Below are 23863 nucleotides of genomic sequence, written 5' to 3' on the forward strand. Positions count from 1 at the left end.
AGTCAAATAAAATGAAAGTTATACAAGTTGGCTGGTGTTATTGGCTGGGAACATAGATAACATGTCAGTTTTACCATAGGAAAAATGGTGTAAACAAGAAACTCCCTGAAATGAAAACAAATTATTTTTATTTATTTTTTTTCAATTTCACAGCGCTAATAATTTTTCTTAGTTTTGCTGGTGGTGGGATACATACTGCAGAACAGGATTACCTACAGGGGGATGACTATATGGGAGGGGCTACCTACATGGGAGGCTGACTTACAGGGCTACAGAATGGTTACCTAAAGAGGGATGCCTACACTGGGGGGGGGGGGGGATATTATTTACTGGGAGGTTAGATCCGATCACCCCTATATAAGTGAGTTAGTTCCTGATGGGAGGGACCTCTTGGTCTTTTGTCAGTTTTCGGATTCTGAAGAGTTATGGCCCAGGCAAGATGGGAAAGTAAAAGGTGTCCCTGTCATCATTTATATACATTGCAGGGAATATCTGTGTATATGCATAAAAAAATATATATATATTATTTTAATGCATGTGTCTATATATATATGTATAGTACTTGTTTTGGACCAGTTTGTATGTAAAAACATGCTTTTTTGCATTTTATTGATGCCTTTATTAGTGTTCTGTGAGTCTAAATAATTCACAACACTAAACTTCAGCAAGTGAAGAATTGATTGGAATAATACAAATTCCCCAAATAAACACTCTATAAAATAAAAAGAATATATAAAAATGCTCCAAAAAGCAAAGAAAAAAAAAAACTCTTTAAGCTGTCATGTTCGTTTAGCCTTAAAACAGAATCTACTGTGTGAACACGGCCTAAGAGTCTGCGTCTCCTGTGTATCTATGAATGAGGCTGCTTCCCTCCGGCTCACATTCATGCCGGCGCTGCTGCCAATCACTTCCCCACCCAGAGTGTCCCCTCCCCGGGCTGTGACGTGCTGCTGGCGGATGGCAGGAGGAGGAGGAGGCGGCGGGGGAGGAGGTGCACAGGCTCCGGGATCCGCACACATACACAGCCCGGCTGTGCACACAGACGCTGCCGCAGGGACAAAGACTCTGGAGACCGGAGCCGTCACTGTGCTGGGAATAGCCGGGCTCCGGGAGAAGCTGAGGGCAGTGCCCATGTCCCGGGCCGCCGCGGCTGCCTCCTCCTGTGCAGGTCAGTGATGTGCTAGGGGCTGCGGGGGATCGGCAGCACGGCAGCCGGACACCAACTAGTCTGCCACACATGGGGATTTACTATGTACACCTAGCCTTGTATATATACTATATACTGCATAACATGCTGCCGGATTATACTGCGCTGTATACTGCACACCCTGCTACACTGCACACACCACACACTGTACACACCACACTGTATTACACGGCACACACCACACACTGTACACACCACACTGTATTACACGGCACACACCACACACTGTACACACTATACATACCATACTGTATTACACTGTACACACCATACACTGTACACACCACACACTGTACACACCATACACTATACATACCATACTGTATTACACTGTACACACCATACACTATACATACCACACACTGTACACACCATACACTATACATACCATACTGTATTACACTGTACACACCGCACACTGCACACACCATACTGTATTACACTGTACACACCGCACACTGCACACACCATACTGTATTACACTGTACACACCATACACTGTACACACCATACACTATACATACCATACTGTATTACACTGTACACACCATACACTGTACACACCATACACTATACATACCATACTGTATTACTGTACACACCACACACTGTACACACCATACTGTATTACACTATACTGTGCACACCACACTGTTACACTATGCTGTACATACCATACTGTATTACACTATACTGTAGATACCATACACTGTACATACCATACTGTATTACACTATACACACCATACACTGTACATACCATACTGTATTACACTATACACATCATACACTGTACATACCATACTGTATTACACTATACACATCATACACTGTACATACCATACTGTATTACACTATACACATCATACACTGTACATACCATACTATATTACACTATACTGTACACACCACACTGTTACACTATACTGTACATACCATACTGTATTACACTATACTGTACATACCATACTGTATTACACTACACTGTACTTACTACCCAATATTGTATAACACTGTACATACCTTACTGTTACACTATACTACACAACATTATATAACAGAATAACACTGTACTGTATATATTCTTACACTGTTCTAATGCATGTGCTACAATGCCACACTGGCACACCACACTGTGTATATTATGTATTTTGTATAATATGTTTTCTGTATAATAGTGGAGCAATCGCATTCAGTGGGACACTATACATAATTTATTACCTGTTAAACTATATGCTATATATTATGTTAAGGAACAGGAAACAGCAATGTATTATTCAGAATCCTGGATGGCATCTGTCATATTGTACTACATGTATCTTACACTAACTATATTAACCTGCAGGTATATGTATTACATGAGACTGTATATACGACATCATATTTTGCTGTAGGACACGTACTCTGAGCTGTGTTTATTACACACTACATGGGTTTACTGCACTGTTTCTAGCAGTAAATTCTGAAGTATTATACTGCCCTGTCCTTAGTATACACTGCACTGTTGTATCAAGTATAAGTTTCCTATACTGCTAGAATTTTACTGCTTTTCTCCGTACACAATGTTGGTGCTAGAGCTTGGCACCGATTTTGTTCTCTGCTCACCACTTTGAGTAGTTTTTGGTATGTTCCTTGTAGCAAGTGGTGACGTCTCTGGACTTGGTTGTTGATCTGCTGTCTCCAGGTAGCTGCGGACCTTACTTATGGCTATGCTTGCTTTAGGCTTCTTTCTCATTAGCTGTCTTTATGTTATATATTCTACGATTCTTTGTAGGTATATCCTATAAGACGGCCTCTTTTTTTTTTATCAGTTCCCTTTATGTTACATCTATCATAATTATTTGTGTTATTTTGCCATCTCTTTCTTTTTCCCTTTATGTTTCAGAATTTGCACAGACTTGTGGTTATGTCATTGTGCCAGTCAATTGTGTGTAATCTTATGATAAGGGACGCCGTGTGCCCGCAGGATATTATTACATCTCCCTAGGGGGCATCATTTGCAGATATGGATGTAAAACACACAAGTTTAGTGACAGTCCGTCACTAGTAACTTTTTTGCAAGTCAGTTTACATGCTTCTTGTATGGCTATGGATATGTCCACCTTATGTTAGCCAGTATACAGAGTATAAGCTACTGCCCACTCTGTAGACATCTAATACAGTGCATAGTCCCAGTATACAGAGTATAACCTTCTGCACACTCTGTAGACATATAATACAGTGCGCAGTCCCAGTATACAGAGTATAACCTACTGCACACTCTGTAGACATCTAATACAGTGCGCAGTCCCAGTATACAGAGTATAACCTACTGCACACTCTGTAGACATCTAATACAGTGCATAGTCCCAGTATACAGAGTATAACCTTCCGCACACTCTGTAGACATCTAATAAAGTGCGCAGTCCCAGTATACAGAGTATAACCTACTGCACACTCTGTAGACATCTAATACAGTGCGCAGTCCCAGTATACAGAGTATAACCTACTGCACACTCTGCAGACATCTAATACTGTGCACAGTCCCAGTATACAGAGTATAACCTACTGCACACTCTGTAGACATCTAATACAGTGCATAGTCACAGTATACAGAGTATAACCTACTGCACACTCTGTAGACATCTAATACAGTGCATAGTCACAGTATACAGAGTATAACCTACTGCACACTCTGTAGACATCTAATACAGTGCGAAGTCCCAGTATACAGAGTATAACCTACTGCACACTCTGTAGACATCTAATACAGTGCACAGTCCCAGTATACAAAGTATAACCTTCTGCACACTCTGTAGACATCTAATACAGTGTATAGTGTCAGTATACAGAGTATAACCTACTGCACACTCTGTAGACATCTAATACAGTGCACAGTCCCAGTATACAGATTATAACCTTCTGCACACTCTGTAGACATCTAATACAGTGCGAAGTCCCAGTATACAGAGTATAACCTACTGCACACTCTGTAGACATCTAATACAGTGCACAGTCCCAGTATACAGAGTATAACCTACTGCACACTCTGTAGACATCTAATACAGTGTATAGTGTCAGTATACAGAGTATAACCTACTGCACACTCTGTAGACATCTAATACAGTGCACAGTCCCAGTATACAGATTATAACCTTCTGCACACTCTGTAGACATCTAATACAGTGCGCAGTCCCAGTATACAGAGTATAACCTACTGCACACTCTGTAGACATCTAATACAGTGCATAGTCACAGTATACAGAGTATAACCTACTGCACGCTCTGTAGACATCTAATACAGTGCACAGTCCCAGTATACAGAGTATAACCTACTGCACACTCTGCAGACATCTAATACTGTGCACAGTCTGTTACATATTTCAGTGTCCTGGATTCGTTGATGGGATGCCTCCTTACTGTGTTAGTATCTATAGAGCCCCAGCATACAGAATATATATATATGATTTAGCATGGCTATAAAACCCCGTATTCTGGTGTGTTGTGATGTCAGGCATCATATACCTGGCTGGAAGGAATATACTTCCCTGCAGGTCTCCTGTAACGTGCCAGTGTTTAACCCAGCCCCTGCAGTAATTCCCCTAAGTGATCCTCCGCTGCCAGCTGTTTGCCAAGTAGTAGTGTCTGTCTTCCTGCTATTAAGCAGCAGGCCAGTTTTGCCATGGTATCTAGGAGTGAATGTGTGCCCCGTCTCTGGGCGGTGCGGGAATCCAGCTGTCAGCTTCTCCTCTCATCTAGATTTCTGTATTTATTAGGAGTAGCGGAGTCTTTTTCCTCCACACAGGAAGACGGGCTGGCAATAGGAATCCTAGTTCCTTCCACTGGTTACCATAGAAACAGACAGCAAAATGCATTTATCTAGTCATTGAGTGGAAGCGGAGCCTTTGTGTACCCTGCCCCCATCCCTTCTTTTGGCACCCATGTCTGAGCTAGTGCATGGCCTTATGTGCTGAGAGTTGGACTTTCCTGCTCTGGGGCCTAGCCACAAATATGCTCTCCTGGTTATTATTATGTGGTAGGATCTATGGAGTCGCTGTGCACATGTCCAGCTACCGACTTCTCTTGCTGAGTTAGAATCACATTATATATAAGAAGTAAAGTAATCTATCTATGTCATCTATGGATGAATATGTTTTGCCTCTCAAGGAGAAAAAGAACATTTCCATTTTGATGCAATATGTCACACATTCATGTTTACCAATGAGTTACATGAGGCATAAAACCTTCCGCACTGCTGACACCTTGGTTTATGTCACAAGAAATCCGTTTTCTTAGAAAGAAATAATAATAAATATATAAATAATATTTTTACTTTCTTCATGTTTTGGCAGGTATGATTATTCCGGTGTGGATGATTACAATGTGGGTCACCATAATATACATGATATAAGTGACCCCATTGTCTAAAGCCCATATGATGATGCTAGGCATGTTATGTAGACCTCAGATGTGTTGTGCCGTGGATGTCTGTGTTACCAGCTGTTAATCTGGCTGGTTAGACTGGAGGCAAGCAGATCGACCTCCCTTTTGTCCTGCTGATTCTGAAAATTGTATTGATGTTTTGCTTTGTATTGTATTGTACTTCTTATGGATCCAAGTAAACTTCATAAGACCGTGTCCCCTAATGCGCCATCACATTGTGGGATTTGGCTGTGTCTTATAAATCCATGCTCCGCATAGTAATGTTTGTGAATTATTACTTATACACTATTCCTGTCAGGTCACCAAATGTCACATTTACATAATAGTAGCCACAGACCAAGAGAAACGCTTCTAATAAATCTCCGAGCAATGCAGAGAATGCTGTTCGGTTCCATTGTTTATCTATTTGTTATTGATGCTTGTCTCAGATAGCTACCGTTATGTTAACTGCACATTTATTCTGTGCATCAGAGGTGTACATCAGGTGGAGCACTCAATGTATACCCTTTGTGTATGATACTGTATAGCCAACTCAATAAGAAAGTGCAGTTTATTTTTCTTATAAACGTTAAAAAAAAGATTATGTAAAATAACACAGTAATGTCAGCCAAAATGTCTTTTTTTTTTTTTTTTTTTTTTTTTGGGGGGGGGGGGGGCTATGGCTACATTAAACTTATGAATATTGTGCTGTCCCTCTGTTATTCTTCATGAACATTTATGATTACATTGACCAGTAGGTGTCACCAGTTGGGGTGTTTGTCCTTGCATAGTCAAGTCAGCGCAGTCATGGACACACCCCTTTTGTAAAGGTGAATTATAAGAGTAAGGGCCCTATTCCATGGGACGATCGTTCACATTATAGTTTGTCATTCGAATCTAAGAGATATTTGTTCGTTTGAATAGTAGTTAAAGGGGTAGTGCGGCGGTAAGCAATTATTCACTAAATAACACACATTACAAAGTTATACAACTTTGTAATGTATGTTATGTTAGTGAATGGCCCCCTTCCCCGTGTTTCCCCCCACCCACGCTAGACCTGGAAGTGTAGTGCTCTATACTCACCTGATTTGTGTCGATCCCCGTCCGCCATCTTGAGACAATGATGTCATCTTTGGGCGGCTGGCCGAACTGCTCTGACCGTCTCTTGTGCCGGCCGCCCTCTGCTGCGTCATCAGCTGCTAAGCCGCGATTGGCTGTGCATAACTGCACTACACTTCCTGGGGTGGCGTGGGTGGGGGGAAACACGGGTCAGGGGGCCATTCACTAACATAACATACATTACAAAGTTGTATTTAGTTATTTAGTGAATAATTGCTTACCGCCGCACTACCCCTTTAATGATTAACTACCAAATGAGAAATCGTTGATCGCTTAATAAGACCTGGACCTATTTTTATTGTTGCTAGTTGGCAAATCATTCGCATTGAATAAGACGTCGTTCGGTCGTTTGCAGTAGTGACAAACGCGATAGCAATGACAAGACAACCGCAAGAACGATCGTAAGTAACGATTATCGTTCCATGTGAATGGGTGAACGATTTCAGGTCTTTCGCAATAGCGGTCTTTTGAGAACGTTTATCGTTAACGATTATGCAAACAATAATCGTCCCGTGGAATAGGGCCCTTAGATGTCAGTTCATACATTTCAAGGAAAAATAACAAATGATCTGTAAATGTAGATCTCTTAGGAAAGATGAGTCAGGATTGTTATTTTATGGAGTCTATTTACTAAGAGAGACCTGTCTGGATAGCAGACAAGTCCTCTTTAGTATCTCCAGTCTATCGAGTCATTTACAGCGTTACTATTTTGCAGAAAGAGGGAGGCTATACTAGACAAGTCCAGCTCAGAATGGAGTCATGTTTTGTCTTGTTCCTAAGTTTTTAAAGGTGAAATGTGTCTTCAGCATAAAGCTGTCACCTGGCCATCATCTGGGGAAGGTTTTTAGATTATTCAGTGGATTTAATAGCAATAAACACAAGACAGCTATACAAAGTCGGATACCAAAGGATTGATATAATGATGTTTACCTGATATGTTATGGAGATATTTCAGGAGTCTGTATTGGTGGGGGCCCATAGGCTAGTAAAGCCACCAAATATTAGGCTAGGTTCACACTGCGATTTTGAATTAGTTTCACAGTATCCATTTTGGTGCTGATCAGTCATGTCTTTGTGTACATTATTTTTTTTTTTTTTAATATAAGTCAATAAAAAAAAAGATCTTGCACTATGGCATAAAGCAGCATTTGTTCTTACCATCCTTTTTTCCTCCCCTGTACATGTTAAAGCAGACAGCAGAAATGCATTGTGAACCTAGCCTTAGGGCCCTATCATTTCATACCCTACCTTTCATTTATGACCTGTTCTCTGCTTATAGTCTGTTCCTGGTTTTGCCATATAAATTGGTCAGATATCTGTTGGTGTAATAGGGCCCATAGTCTAATACTTATCCAATAGTGTAATACTTATCCAACACCATAACTATTTAGTATTACCTAGGAGATCACTAACCACCATAGTGCTTGGGTCTTACACGTGCTTGACCCTTATGAGGGATGCCTGATTTTAAAGCTCATTGGGTATCCCGGCTCTCAGCCCCCAGTGATGTGAACCTGTGACGTGTCTACACGACAGGTGTCTTTTTTAACATAGGAAGCATTTTATTTCTTTGTTTTACTATTATTAATTCTTACTCGTTCACAGTAGCGATGGTGTACAATATATTAGATGCTGTTGGCAGGGGGATTATACTGTATATAATAGAAAGTAAAAGGGTTATTGTTCTTTAGTGAATTAACCAAATTATGTTTGGGCAAACCATTTTACCTTACAACCGAGATCAGAATTTCATCGTCGGAGATCCCTGCAAGGGCCAAAATGTTAATCCTTCCTGATGAAAACCAGTTTGTCAGTTGCAGGGCTCCTGTGTTGGTTAATTCCATTTATTTTAGTGCCTAACTCAACAAACAAGTATTTGGGACCCACTTAGAGGGGATTAGATTTACGACTATACTGCTTGATTTAGCAGGGGCAGGAAAAGAAGTCATACGATTGCTGGAAAATGAGCTTCCAACTTCTTAAAGATTTCTTCTCAACAATCAGAATGTATTTCCAGATTTAGCCTTTGTCTACCCAGCACCAGGTGCACCAATATATACAGTGGTTTTTCATATAGAAACTGTCGGGGCTATGACAGGCAGACGTTCCATCCAGTCAGCAATTTATTTTCGGAACATTGAAGCACCGATGGCTGTGCATCACAGTATATGCCAGTTGGGCTTCATGCCTGCCTTATGGCATTTGGAACAGCACATTTTATGTGGCCATATGCCCGCTGCACTACATACATTGCTGTTTTTCTATTGGCCTTTAAAGCGACTCTTTACCCACAATCTGACCCCCCCCCCCCCCCCCCCCCCCAAAACCACTTGTACCTTAGGATAGCTACTTTTAATCCAAGATCTGTCCTGGGGTCCGTTTGGCAGGTGATGCAGTTATTGTCCTAAACAACTTTTCAACTGGCAGCCTCGTGTCCAACGGCTGGGGCTTAGATTGTGTATGCATTAGGCTGGCACAGCCTCTCTGTCCCTCCTCTCCACCCTACTCATCATTAGGAATGCTCCAGGCAGATTGTCTCCTATTCCTCAGCTGTGTGAATACTGAACATGGGCTGGATTGTTAAGGACCTGTGCAATGTTCAGACAGGAGAAAATGTTCCAGTGGCATTCCTAATGATGAAGAGGGTGGGAAGGAGGGATGGAGGGGTGGTGCAAAGTTAGGGCACAGATACTCTAAGCCCCGGCCGTTGGGCACAGGGCTGCAAGTTTAAAAGTTGTTTTTTAGAACAATAACTGCATCACCTGCCGAACGGACCCCAGGACAGATCTTGGATTAAAAGCAGCTATGCGAAGGTGCAAGGGGTTTGGGCGGGTCAGATTGTGGGTACAGAGTCGCTTTAACAGTTTCCTGTACATCTACCCGTTTCCTGTCCCTGTTGCCCAGGACCGCACAAAAAGCACATTCAGGTTGCCAGCTTGGCACCACACTTGCGGATCTTGGATCAAATTTCCCTCAACGTCACTGGAGTATATTTGGGGAATCTGCAGGAATTGTCCAGTGTTAGAAAATTGTGACGTTTGGGCTAGGCGCCACACTGCTTAGTAAACAGAGTTTGTTTCCTCTCGGTGGTGATGTATAACTATTCACTTGAACGGGAGCTCAGCTGCATGTGTTTTTGCTTCAGTACTACATTGTATTTCTGCCACAAAAGGCAGACAAATCTTGGTGGTGCAGATAATTTTTATCTTGTATTAAAGTTTGAACAGGGGAAATATGTGTTATTTGGGGTCATCACTTGTAGTTTTGCTAGAAACGCTCCTTCGGGCAATAATCGGCCTGATCGCATCTTTAGCGTGGGCTTTAAAATCTAACTCTCTCGGCTGCATATCTCCCTGTGTAAGCAGGGAATGTGATGCCCATAACAGTAGATTTAAATGGCCGCACGAATGATACAGTTATCGTTTGTGTCGTTCAATCCATCATGTCTTCTGTAGACACTACAGACTACTGCCGATTTTGCTGATTGGTGCCTGCTTGCGTCCTTGCACCACCCCATATTGGCCTGTGTAAAAGGATCCTTAAATGGGGTTATCCAGCCACAATCTTTTCTTTCAAATTTAATGGTGTCAGTTTTATATATATTTGTAATTTACTTTTATTTAAAAATCTCAAGTCTTTCCATACTTATCAGCTGCTGTATGTCCTGCACTGCTCTCTGCTGCCACCTCTGTTTGAGACAGTAACTGTCCAGAGCATGAAAGGTTTTCCATGGGATTTTGCTCTGGACAGTTCCTGTCTCAGACAGAGGTGGCAGCAGAGAGCACTGTGTCAGACTGAAAAGGAAACATAATTTCCTTCAGGACATACAGCAGCTGATAAGTACTGGAGGACATGAGATTTTTAAACAGAAGTAAATCACAAATCTATGTAACTTTCAGACAACAGTTGATTTAAAATATTTTTTTTTCCCCGCTGGATAAGCCCTTTAATGTTAAGACATATATTGACTTATTAGCTTATTGGTATACACTGTCTTACTTTTCTGTGTTTCCCACCATGTTCTGAAAATAATAATACAGCTTTAAGCATTTGTACATTGTCCAGCTCCCCCACATAATATAGCAGGGCATTGAGTGATCTCCTCCATTTCTCAGCATTTACGGCTACTTGTCACGGTTTCATAGCGTAGCTCAAGGGTAGTCTGTTCCAGCCATGCATGACCACTCTCATATCATACAGAAAATAGTACACAATAATACTGATCAGGTGGGCTGACACCAATGAAATGTCAAGGTGAAATTATTAAAATAACTATTTAGTACTCAACTGGAATTGCAGAAGGTCACAGCTATAGCAAAGTGGCATCACATTAGCGAAACAGCATTTGCCAAGGTTTCTTTATAGCAGTGTTACTTAATGTGTGACTCAGTCATTGCAAAACTACAACTCAAAGACTGGTGCATGATGGGAGTTGTAGTTTTGTAATAGTTGCAGAGCCAAAGGTTGGGGAATGCTGCATTACAGGATTAATTTGCAGCTGGCCGTATGATAATGCGCTCCCTAAGTGTACATTTAGATTGATTATAGCGCTAATATAAACTGAAGTCATAGTATTAATGTGAACACAGCCCCAGTTCCTGGTAAAATCAGCCTACATAAAAGGCTCTGTGGCTTTTGCATAATCCTAGCATTTGTTTTCATGTAAAAATTGTGGTTAAAAGTTTTAAAAATGCCACAAATGTGTATTTGTTAACTGACATATGCAGCAATGGTGCAGATGAGGCCAAGGCAAAGAGTTGTTCTATCCAAAAGCAATGAAAATAAGTAATTGCAAGGTCATATATAGAAATAGTAGAAAGCACAGCGGGGAGGCAGAACAATAAAAGTAGTAATTTCTGGAAGAACATGTAAAACGTATTCTGCTGAATCATGCTGATTGTATCCTGAGAGGCCTCTAAATCTCTAGATCACAAAGTAACTGTTCTAGTTAAGGAGGATCTTCCAGCTCTTCTGACATGTCTATTACAGGGAATAGCTGGATTCTCAACCATGGAACATCTTTTCTTAGATGTCTGCATTGCCCGATTCCTCAGTTATTCCATCTGGAAATGTATGGGTAAATTGACAACTGGGTGTTACCAGATGAGGGTGTGTCCCTGGGTGTTACCATTTGCCTGGTCAATGGGGATGGGTCTCTATATAGTATAAGGGTATGTTCACACTGAGCAAATGCGGTGGATTTCAGTGGCAGAATCCCACCTGCTTCAGTGTCACACAGCGTCTCTATGGGAGGGCTCGCGCGCCTCTGCTCTCCACTCAAGGAATTGACATGTCATATCTTTGAACAGAGAGCGGAGGTTTGCGATCCATCCCATAGAGACGCCATCTGACACTGAAGCAGGCAGGATTTGGTGGCGGAGAGTTTCGCTGATGAATTCCGCCCCATTTGCTCAGTGTGAACATACCCTAAGGGTCCTATTAAACGGCTGGCCTGATCAATATTGATTACTATTGTAAAGGAGTGCCAATCTATTAGATCGGTGCTCGTTTACCAGCGCAGAAGAACACCGGAAACGTGGACAGGCAATGTGTTAACTGTTTGTTCAATCCTCATCTGTCTTTATTACATGGAGCGAAACTCAGTTGAATCGGGCCGTTTCGGCAGCTTATCGCTCTGTGTAATAGGGCCCTAACACTGTCAGTACTGATTGGGCAATGATGGGGCAGTTTTCAACTTATTCATACATTTCTAGGAGGAGTAATATAGGCGCCACACAATACAGAGCTCTATAAACATAATTGTTGTTTTATGAAGTGTACAAGTATTGACTGAAACCTTCAGGTCAGGACAGCTGACAGATCCTCTTTAACTTCATAATTAACCATTTTTTTTCTTTGTCTTCAGGCATCTTATCTTGTGTAGCAGGGCTGACAACACAAGACAGAGCTAGAATCTTATCCCGCTTTAATTACTTTAAGACGTCCTGATTATTTATCTAAGCATTCTATATGACTAATACCTGTTTGTTTCTTTTTCCATCCCATCTTGTTAAAGGTGACGATTAGAGGCATGGATATCACATAATCGGCCTGGAGTTGTGACAGCGGACTGCGAATCTTTACAAATGCTTGTCTCCTTGCAAAACAGTGCTGAGAAAAGCATGGATGAATCAGCTTTGTTGGACCTTTTAGAATGCCCCGTGTGTCTAGAAAGACTCGATGCCTCCGCTAAAGTTTTGCCGTGTCAGCATACATTTTGCAAACGATGTCTACAGGGGATTGTAAGTTCCCGTAGTGAGCTGCGCTGCCCAGAGTGCAGGACGCTGGTGGAGTGTGGGGTGGATGAGCTTCCTAGCAATATCCTACTGGTGAGACTCCTGGATGGAATCAAACAGAGGCCCCGGAAACCAGGGCCAAGCACTGGGAATAGCACAAATGCATTAAGAGCACAAGGTAACGTTACCACTAACTGTGGCACAAATGATGCACAGAATACCCAAGGAGGACCTCAGAGGATACAAGCACGGAGCCCTCCAGTCAGGGTGAGTACCTGGCATGCTATATACTGACATAGTCACCTCATATTGGTATAATGTTCTCCCTTACATTTTTATCTTCAGCCATACGCTTGGACGTGTGAATTTCTGCCGACAATGAGTATCCTCTATCTCCGTTATTCTCTAATGTGGCTTAGGGGGGAAAGCTTTGTGCTCATCTCATCCCAGTTCATATGAGGCGAGATGTAAAATCTTGAGCTCATGTTTCTGTTCCCTCCTGTACTAGTATGATGCAGCAATCCTGACACATGTCCCTTTGGGATGTTGCTCCAAGACTTAGTTAAAACCACCCACCTTTGACACTGTTAATCTTGCTGCAGATTTGTTTGAATATGTAAGGATTTTCTGCTACAATGGTTTGTCAAGATAGAGAAACTTTTTGCAAGGGTGATGCCAAACATCTGTCTGGCGACTGTATGAAGTGGATATTGCTTATTGTGAGCAGCTGTCTTAGAGGGCTTGCTTAAGCCTTGGGTGTGTTTGCCTTGTATTCTTCAAACTGTTCTCTTTTATTACTGCCTTGTTTCTAAAGTTCTGTATGTTTTACAACCATCTTATTGTATGGTGCGAGTGTCTGATTTATAGGGAATGTTTAATAAGTGTCTAGTCTTTTTATGTTGGGAAAAACATACAGTCTGCAGCTCTGAATCACAAAGCATGATATACTGTGGTAGTTGGGTATACTGGAGTCAAACAATAGAAACTTTTTAAAATATTGATGTGGCCGCACTAAAACTATAAACCTTTGTTAGGCTAGGACCACATGGCAGCATCACATTGGACACAGAGGTCCATTACTAGGTACGGCCACTAGCCAATGGATGGTGGGAAGTTTAAAGACACCGCTGGAGTGTCAGGAGGCGGGCAGTCTCTGATCAGATATTGCTGGTCTATCCTAACAATAGGCTACTTAAAGGGGTGGTGTCATGAAGAAAACTAGGTCTAGACTGATACATTATGAAAATGAAACATATTTACAATGTACAAGCACTTCTCAAAATGTATAATTTGAAAGACATAGACTCGCTACCCCCCCCCATGTGCTGTTTTGTTTCATTATCTGTTGCCCTTGGTTACGGCCAGCTTGACATGCTTAGTTCAATTGTCACATGATCTGTCCCATTAGTAGTGGCAGTGGGTTTTCAGTTCACATGCAAGCAGAGGGGATTGTGACACATGGGGGAAGAAAACTGGCGCAGTGATGTAAGACACTTTACTAAAAACAGCATGTGTGTTCTCCTGTACACGTGTATATGTTACACATCTGATTCTACCTTCTTTACTTCGTGACACAGCCCTTTAGGTCTATGGGCTTATCCAAATAAATATGGAGAGATCTGCTGACATTCTGATGCTATCACATGTTTGAAAGACAAACGACGCAATGATCAGCCGACATGAACGATGTTGGCTGATCGTTGCCTTCTATTCCACAGGACAATAATCAGCCGTAACGGCCGATAATCATTCCGTGGGATAGGGCCTTTAGATGAGTAGCTCTATGTCTGTGCTCTATGTGCTGTGAGTTCAGATAATGTACTTGCGTTATAATTCTCTGGAGTGTTCTCACAAACATCACAAGAAAACCACTGCGCCAAATAAACATAATTATAGGGCAGTGTATTCAGGCTTCCTGTACAGAATATTGTTCTCTTCTTCTTCCTCCTTACATGTGTTTGACATGTTGGCTGCTAGAAAATTACAAAGTCCGGAAGCTATCTATAAATGATTAGCGTACCTTCTGAGAATTAGCTGGGAAAACACGACTTCTTGAGAAATGTTTACTTTCACCAACAAGTGATGGTGGTGTGCCTGCGCTGCATTACACGCGTTGGCTTCCATTACAAACTAAAAGAAGTCAAACTAATCGTGAAATACAATGTCTTAGATGGCAGACTGTATGTATGGAGTCTTCAGTACAAAGTATCTTCCTTGCTAATAGAAGTGTTACTGTTATCTTTACATAAACTGACATCTTGCTGTGCACGCAAGAGAAGCAAGACATGATCAATGGTGGGTAAAATTGCTTCACGTCACATTGACTGGGATTCTTACATCAGAAAGGTACAGACACTTAATAGTCCAATGTAACTTGAGCTTCTCAGGTACCAGTTTAATAAAGAGGGTATAGTGTGTTCAATAGGCATTTTTATCATATCTAGTTTGCCATTTCTTAATAGTGAATGGACAAAGCATGATTTTTTTCCCCATCCGTACTAAGGTTGACCATAGATGCAATGAACATTTTAATTTTCTGATGGCAGGTCAGAGCTCTAATTTATGCTCTCAGATAGGATAAAATAATAATAATATTAAGCGATGCTCAGCATCCCACTATTCTCTACTTCATGATGACTTGACGAAAGCAGACGCCTGCCCATCCAGTGACTGGGGGAGTATCACTGCTATGATCGATGATTGGGTGAGCAGGCATTTATGTGTCAAGATAGGAAGTGGCTATCACAGGAGCTTGAGTAATTCTTCTAACCCAGTTGGCACTCCCTTTTTTTACTTTATTTGGACCTGCCCAAAAACCCTTTTAATGTCGTAGCTCCAATCTGATGCTTCTTATTAAAAGGATTGTCCAGAAAAAAATATATAGCTGCTTTGTTTTCTTGAAAGAGCACCTCACTGGTCTTTGGGCTGTATCTGGTATTGCAGCTCTGCTTTTTTGGAGTAAAAACGGTTCTCTAAGAAATACATTTGATAAATAAATGCGGCCATATCAGATAAAAATATTTGATGAGCCATCCTCCTTGCCCACTTCTACTGTTGTGATGGAGCCAGGTCTTACTAGACAGCACTTCTTGGTCTTTATCTTAACACTAGGAAGTTCATGCTTAACCGGTCAGTGACCAGAGGTGTGACCCTCCCCAGCTGCTGATTGGCATTGGGGCATTTTTCATGTGTTGAGACTGAGTGCCATAATACATGACCATCATGCTGTGGACATTGTTTGCGATGTCTGTGCAGCTCTTGCCTAGTGTAAAATATTAAAATGCATACATACCCGACTACTCTCCCCGGTGCTTCTGCCCGCTCCCCAATATTTTCCTGTCTTCTGGCCTGGTCTCACAGCTGCTGCAGGTACTGCAGAGCCGGCCTCTGAAGTCACAGGCCAGTGATTGGCTGAGCGGCCAGTCACTTCAGTGGCTGGCTCTGCAGTTCCAGCGGTGGCTGCGAACAGAAGACAGGAAGGTGCCAGGGAGTGGGTAGAAGCACTGGCGAGAGTGGTCAGGTATGTATGCACTTTATTATGTTTTTACACAATTACAGGGACTCCATAGGAATGGCTTGCTAACAGCACTTACCCATAATCCCTTTACATTGCATTTTTGCTCCATGAAACAGAAGTTCTATACATGGTTATAGCTCTAGATGACAATGTGGCCGGTTCTTGACACACATTGTTGGCTGACTGTAGCACAGAAGGCTTCATATACCCCATGATGTGACATCTTCTGTACACACAATGATAGCCAGCAATTGCAGGGCTCAGTGAGCTCTTCTTACAGTGTCACTCAAGCTGTGAATGCAGCCTGACGGATGGGATGTCTGTATCCACGGCTGTCTTAAAGACCCACTAGACTGTGGCCATTGCTTGATTTGTTCATGGTCTGGTAAGCATCCAGGAAATTGTTGGTGTCTGCTGACATCCATTTATGATAAAGATCAATAATATGTATTTCTACAGTGACTCAAGCTGTGATAAGAGTGGATTCAGCTGAGTATACAATGTCCAAGTGCCCATTTGTGCCTGCCCTATTGCTTTCCTGATTTTCCCTCCATCTGGACCATCATGGGGGTTTCAGTAGTCTTGACTAATCATCTGAACCTATGCTGGCCCTATTATTATTATATATTATTATTATTATTATTATTATTATTATTATTATTATAATTTTATTTAGGTGTTACAACTTATCGTTTGGCCTTTTTTTCCAATAATTTGTCATTATTCATGTTGGATTTTTTTTTTAGGGTAATTGTTGATCTGTATTATGGTATGATCGGTAAGCCATTTTTTGGCTTCCTCATGCTAACCAAATATGTTTACCAGAATCTCTCATGACCGCTTTTAAAGGTTTTTTTTCCAGAGTATTTTCCCTCCGTATTGTTTAGTAAGGTTACATTTCCGAGGGTACTTTATTGTGTTCATCTTATGCGGGGGAAACATTTGACGATTTAATAATGTACCTGACCCTCCTGAGATGATGCCAAGGCTACACCATTTCAGCTGAACCAACGGTTCTTAGTGGGACTGGCTGACCATCTAATGCATATGGGGGCCCTCCCAGCTGACAGATGATGACAGAAGGGTTGGACATGTTTATTTTCAACAACCCAATCCTTATATTCTTGGGGAGATAAGCTGCCACTGAAGAAGTCTGACAGCGACTTACCTCCACTCTTTCCATTCTGAATACATGAATGAATGCATATGAGCATTTCGGACATTATTTATAGAAGTTTTTATTGCTGGGCTAGAAAATGAAAATGAAGTTGCTCCTACACTAAAGATTGTTATGTCGGTCCTTTAGCTGCAGCTTACTTTTGGTACATTAAAGGGTGTTGTCATAAGGCAGTTCAACAAACGGCAAAATAACGGGCAATTTATTAGGTGCAAATAAGTTATTTATGTAATTTATAGCATGTGCTTGTCCTATAGAATACATCTTGAAGAGCTTAGCTAGACAATGGAGCTATTCATCAGGGACTGGCTCAGTGTAGCTGAACGTGCTGCAGACAGTACATAGGGATACCCCAAATAAAGGTTTACTAATCATTAGTTAGTTCATGTTTTCAGCAAAGCTTTGTATTTGATCTCTCAGCTAGTAAAATGCCACCATCTTGTATTTTATTGAGTTTTCCCAAGTCCTCGTAGATATTTCTGCTGCTTTTGCCATTGGCTAGATATCCTGATCCCACATGTGGTAATATCTGAAGAGCGGTTTACAGATTGTAGGCAATAAATCCTGTTGTGCTATATCTAGTGCATTAAACTCATTTGTGGGTTAATTTCTTGCTTTTGTCTAAGTGATCTATTTGATGGTGTAAAGGGCCTCTCTGGTTTAGAAAACCTGTTTTTAAGCATGTTGTATAGGATTCTGCAGCCACATAGTGCAGTGAGGTCCATGCACTATACACAATGCACTCTGATTTCAGTGGACATTGTGTAATACTTAATTTTCTCCTGCAGAGGTTCTGCAGGAAGAGTGAACACTGCTGCGATGCCCCCCAGATTACATTGATTTCTGGGTGCCCCAGCCTGTTGTCAAGCATCTTTGTAAATTAAAGAATACACTTCTTTGCAGACATTTTATCTGTATGCTTTATAAAAGCCATATTTTATTGGTAAAGCGTTAGGGTAAAGTTTTAGAATTGCTGGTTATGTCTGACTTCAGGCCCTTTACATGTAGGGTTTTGCTGTACAGGCAAACGGACATTTCTATCATTATTGTGACCATAAACTGGAAGAGTGAACCTTCACTATTATTGCATTTACTATGGACACCTTCATTTGCAAATTCAGATGTGAGTGAAGTACAGTAATGTATATTTATTATAATGAAATAATTTCACACAAAGAAAACATGAACCATGAATTTGGAGATGAAATGAATCATGTTTTTTCCTTAGGCCTTATTCACAAGTTCAGTTTTTTTTCCTGGTGCGCTATTTTCACTCCATGATCTGTGCAATGTGGTTTGTAATTGCATCCTGGTGCATCTGTATCCAGGTCCGCATCCGCATAAAATGTTGAACTTTTTCTTTATCTGTATAAACCGTGCTGTGCTATAAACAGTCTCCCAGTGAACCTCCTCGGCTGAGAGCATACTTTGGTGCAGACACTAAAGATTGTGTTCAGCAAAACCTTCAGATGGTGATAAACACCTGTCCCACCACCAGAGACTGTGTGAGAGTGATCAGCCACAAGGAGCAATGAAGCTTCCACTCCAGTACTGATGTATCTCGGATGTACCTCCATACTGGCTAATCCTGGCGAGCAAGGACACCAGATCCATGTACTACAGCCTATACCTGGCTCTGTGACAAATGGCGACACCTATGGATCTCCTCACTCATAATAAAAGTCATACATACAAATCTACAGAGGTATAGCAGATAGCTACTGGTAGGGTTATTCTTGCACCATCTACTGTAATAGAGGTAATACACTAGGGAGGTCTTCTGCATCTGTGTGCCTCCTTCTCCCACTGATTTCAGTGTGGGGGCCTTGGATTTAATCCACCCTCGACATTTTCCCTGATTTCCCCCCCCCCCTCCCACAGGTCTTATACAGCTCTGTAAGGGTCTATTTACACAGAGAGATTATCTGACAGATTATCAGCCAAAGCCAGAAACTGACTATAAACAGAGATCAGGTCATAAAAGAAAGCTTGAGATCTCTCCTTTTTACAAATCCATTCCTGGCTTTGGCTTCAAATCTTTGGCAGATAATCTTTCTGTGTAAATGGACCCTTAGCTGAGCCAGTTCCCTTCCAAAGTTTAATCAACTCTTATTAGTTTTACTCTTTTATGCCTCTTATCTTTCTCTGTAACATCATCTCTGCTTAGGTCCCTTCCTCTTTGGGTCACAGTGAGTATCTGTCCATTCACCAGGTATAAAAAGTTTTTTTCCAGGTAGACGTTAAAATTCCAGTGTACTAGTCAGTCCATACTTCTTTACACTGGGACGATGTTTTAGTTACGGTTGTCGCACTCTGGTGTTAAAACTCTCTCTACACAACTTTTCCAAAATGTGTTTTATTTCCAGGCAAACTGTGAAAAATATTTAGTGTCCACACACAGTAAATGTAGTCCGCTGGACTCCACACCATGGTACATAAGGGTAGATTTATGGATTATATTCCTATTAACCCAGTTTCACTAAAGTTTCATGATATAGCTAGAAAATGGCAATAAAGATAGAATGGTTCATGGATAAACTCAAAGGTAATCCATCAGTCACTGTGGCAATCCTATAAAAATACCCTTTATTGATAGAGTCTAGGATCCCTCCCCATAGTTGGTTGTGGATTATCCCAATTAACTTCAAAAGGGTCAAAAGTCAGAATCTGCAACAAACCTGCAGCATTTCAGTCATTTGTGTGAACATACCCTTAGTGCCAGTTTACACAGCAGAACTCTCCACCATGGAGTCCCGCCTGCTTCAGTGTCTGTCTATGGGAGGGCTCTTGCACCTCCGCTCTCTGAGCAAAAGAGTTCTGCCGCTTTTACTTCATGCGAACGGGCCCTTAGCATCAAAGGACAGCTGCCATTGTTTAGTTGGAAATTTCTCCACACCATTGGAGGAGCAATATGTAATGAGGAGGAGGAGGAGGAGGGTGTGTAGAATTGGAGGACATACATATATTGTAGGGGGCAATTATTTGTGACGGAGCCTGAGGATGAACCTCTGTGTAGTTTGTTATGCATGAATAGTGCTTCTTATTAGTTATTACATTCTGGTTGAAATATCTATATTTATCCCTTCAGATCATCACTATGGTAATGAATATGGAAAGATTACATAGTCACAGGAATTCACCCTCATTTTTTTTTTTTACACCTAATGACCGTGAATAATCACATTGTCACTAGATGTAGGGGTGTTACCTAAAAATTACCAGTCTCCTAGATGTAATGCTATGTCCCCTTTTGTAATTGATGGACTTTAATAATAAAAGACAAAGCTGGACCAGATTGTGAGGATAATGCTAATCCATTTCCATTTCTTGATGAAGGTAGAAGTTGGTCCCTCACGGGAACTTTGTCAGCGCTACCTTGACAGTAAATGGTTGGGCAACTTTATCTTGAATTCTGTAGGGAAATAAAAATTCATGACATTTTCTGGTGCAATCTGTTGTCCCCATGCTTTTATTACACGTTTAGCATGATGCTGGCTGGCATTCAAGTCTTATGTACCCATCTACTTATTATTCTAATTTATTGGTATATTTCGCTAGGAAACCTCAAATATTCATTAAGTGACATTTGGTGCTGTAGAAATGGGAATCTGGCAATGTCATTTGATGTTAGCATTTTTTGCCTTTGTCTTTCTGCCCTTCGTTCAGATATTTTTCCAACTTACTGTAGACTGTAGTAGCCCAGTGTTCTTTTCAAGAGTGAGTTGGATTTCTTTTTTAGTGCATTGGCTACCTGGCTCCTGGGATTTGTGCTATACAGTCTGAAATACAGTCTATCTATCTATCTATCTATCTATCTATCTATCTATCTATCTATCTATCTATCTATCCTTTTATTATCAGTGTGCTCCTATTCGGGGCACTGGGGGCAGCTCTTCAGCCCTCAGTGCACCAATCCCCCTGCCCACCAGCTCCTGGGGAATGCCTACTGAATATTCATCAGTAGGTGCTCAGTGTATATTAATAAAACTTAAAGGGAATGTATGACCTACATTTTCTTTTACTGTTTAGCACCTGATACTAAAACTTGTTATTTTATTCCAATCTGTTTCTATTTTCTGACTGCAATTTTTTTTATTTCACTTCTTGTACATTGTTATGGGGGCTGCCATCTTACCTGAGCTGTTTTTAACAACACTTAGTGACATGCTTTACAGCATGACTCATGGACATAGACAACAACAGACAGACTCTGTCCCCTTGAGATGTATGTGAACCATTATTTAGCATACTCTGTGACCTGTGAAGAGGTCATTTCACAGGCAGCTGCTATTGTCTCCTCTATCTACTGGTGTCACACTGCAAAGCTGTACAAATCACTTAACAGCAGCCTCCTTATCACAACACACAACAGGAAGTCTCAGCTTAGTTTGAGCCTCAGTGGTGAGAAGGAAAACTGCAAGCTATCAGGATTTTTTTTAATATAGATAGAAAAATAAAAAATTGGTAAAAATGTCACCAAAACTTCTTAAATCTGTTCAACGTGCAAACGTTATTTAAACAATAAGTTATTTTTTGATGACACATTCCCTTTTAGAGTTATTAATAAAGGTGCATGCGGCCTACCTGTCACTTGCCCTATTACAGTCTATAAGCAGGTTAGAATTTTTAACCTAGTAGATTTCTTTTATAAAGCCATGTTCACATGGTGTAAGAGACCGGCCGGGTCACGGAGCGGCCGGTCTCTGAAAAGATGATCTTTCACACCACAGATGATCTGATGCGGGTGCATCAGTGTGCGCCCGCATCAGAACACTCCACAGCACACTATGAAGCTTGCGGCCGCAGCTGCTCGCTTCATAGTGTGCACTGACATGGTTTTCTGCGGCAGCTATTTACTGAATAGCGGCCGCAGAAAACTGACATGTCAGTTCTTTGCGGCGCCTTATGGGATCCCGGCCGGAACCTATACTAAGTGTATACGCTCTGGCCGGGATCCCATAGACAGCAAGCCAACGTATTTTGTCGTATTAACCACGGCCATTGTTGCAATCTGCAACAACGGCCGTAGAAATATGAAAAAATACGTTGTGTGAACATAGCCTAAACTTGCATGGTTTTGTTATACTACTACCTTTCTAGTGGTGACATTGTAATTTTTGTACCTTGCAGCTGTTGAGTTGTTTTGAAAGTCCCCTTCATGGTGCATCGCTATTTCTCATTTTGCTCCATTTCAAGAGATGAGACCTGTTAAGGACCTATTACACGGGTCGTTAAGAGGAGCAAACGAGCGCTCTCAGCACTCGTTTGCTCCTCGTTGCCCGCTCGCTGCCGCCGCTATTCAACGCGGCTGCAGCGAGCGGGTGAGTGCGGGAGGGGCGTCGGGGAGCTGCGGGGGGGGCTGCCCGGGTGATCGCTGATCGTCCGGGCAGCCCATAGGATATAGCAGCGTCTGCTGCCGATGCTCCTATTCAACGGAGCGCCGGCAGCAGATCGCTGCTATATCAGTCGCTTGTTTTTCAACATGTTGAAAAACAAGCGACTGCAACAATCAGCCGACATGAACGATGTCGGCTGATCGTTGCACTCTATTCCACCGGATGATTATCGTCCATAGAGGCCGAATACGGACGATAATCGCTCCATGGAATAGGGCCTTTAGACACAGCGTGGACCCTCTAGAAGAGTCAGACAGGCTCAGGATGCATTCACTGACTCCTGACTTTCTTCTGTACATAAGTGTATAAGCCCCGTCCCCAGTTATTTTATTTGAATAATAACAAATATAAGTTTTGATGTCAGTTTTAAGTATTAGGCACTGTTGTGTTTTTTACTACTTATGTTTTTAACACTCCTAGTCTGGAATAGAGGTTTCCATTTTTAGCTCTGCAAGGTGTACTGTCATTGACCTCTTACATTTAAACAGTCAGACTGAATGCGTCCTTTGTCAGTCCATGAAATAAAGCATTGTGGCAGCTCATTGTGTGATTTCCAAGTGGAGAGAGGAAGAGATTTGGTTGCCCCTAATAACAGGTTATCTACGTGTCCTGCGCCGCTGTCTGCCTAGACTCCCAGTGAAATATTAGTCACAGAAAGGAACTAACTTACAGGTAAAGTGTTTTCCCAGTTTTATTACAGTGGTCTTGTTCAGGCTACTTTTTCTCCCATTTGTTATCTCTCACTTATATGTATGTAAAGAACACCAGTAATGGGGTCTAGTCTTCTGCACCAGATTTATAACGCTTCTTA

The 23863-nt window shown here is 41.6% G+C and overlaps 1 protein-coding gene across 2 annotated transcripts in view; it reads left to right on the forward strand.

Annotated features, from left to right (window-relative positions):
• Window positions 1-987: 987 nt before the first annotated feature.
• Window positions 988-23863, forward strand: part of SH3RF1 (SH3 domain containing ring finger 1) — a 148089-nt gene continuing 125213 nt past the window's right edge. For both annotated transcript variants that reach the window (XM_069977823.1, XM_069977824.1), the window contains exons 1-2: window positions 988-1168; window positions 12743-13229. In XM_069977823.1, coding sequence (XP_069833924.1) covers window positions 12813-13229 — 417 coding nt within the window. In that variant the 5' untranslated portion in view covers window positions 988-1168; window positions 12743-12812. The remainder of the gene's footprint in view (window positions 1169-12742; window positions 13230-23863) is intronic.

Source organism: Dendropsophus ebraccatus, chromosome 7 (genome assembly GCF_027789765.1).
Source record: "Dendropsophus ebraccatus isolate aDenEbr1 chromosome 7, aDenEbr1.pat, whole genome shotgun sequence".
NCBI classification, from domain to species: domain Eukaryota; kingdom Metazoa; phylum Chordata; class Amphibia; order Anura; family Hylidae; genus Dendropsophus; species Dendropsophus ebraccatus.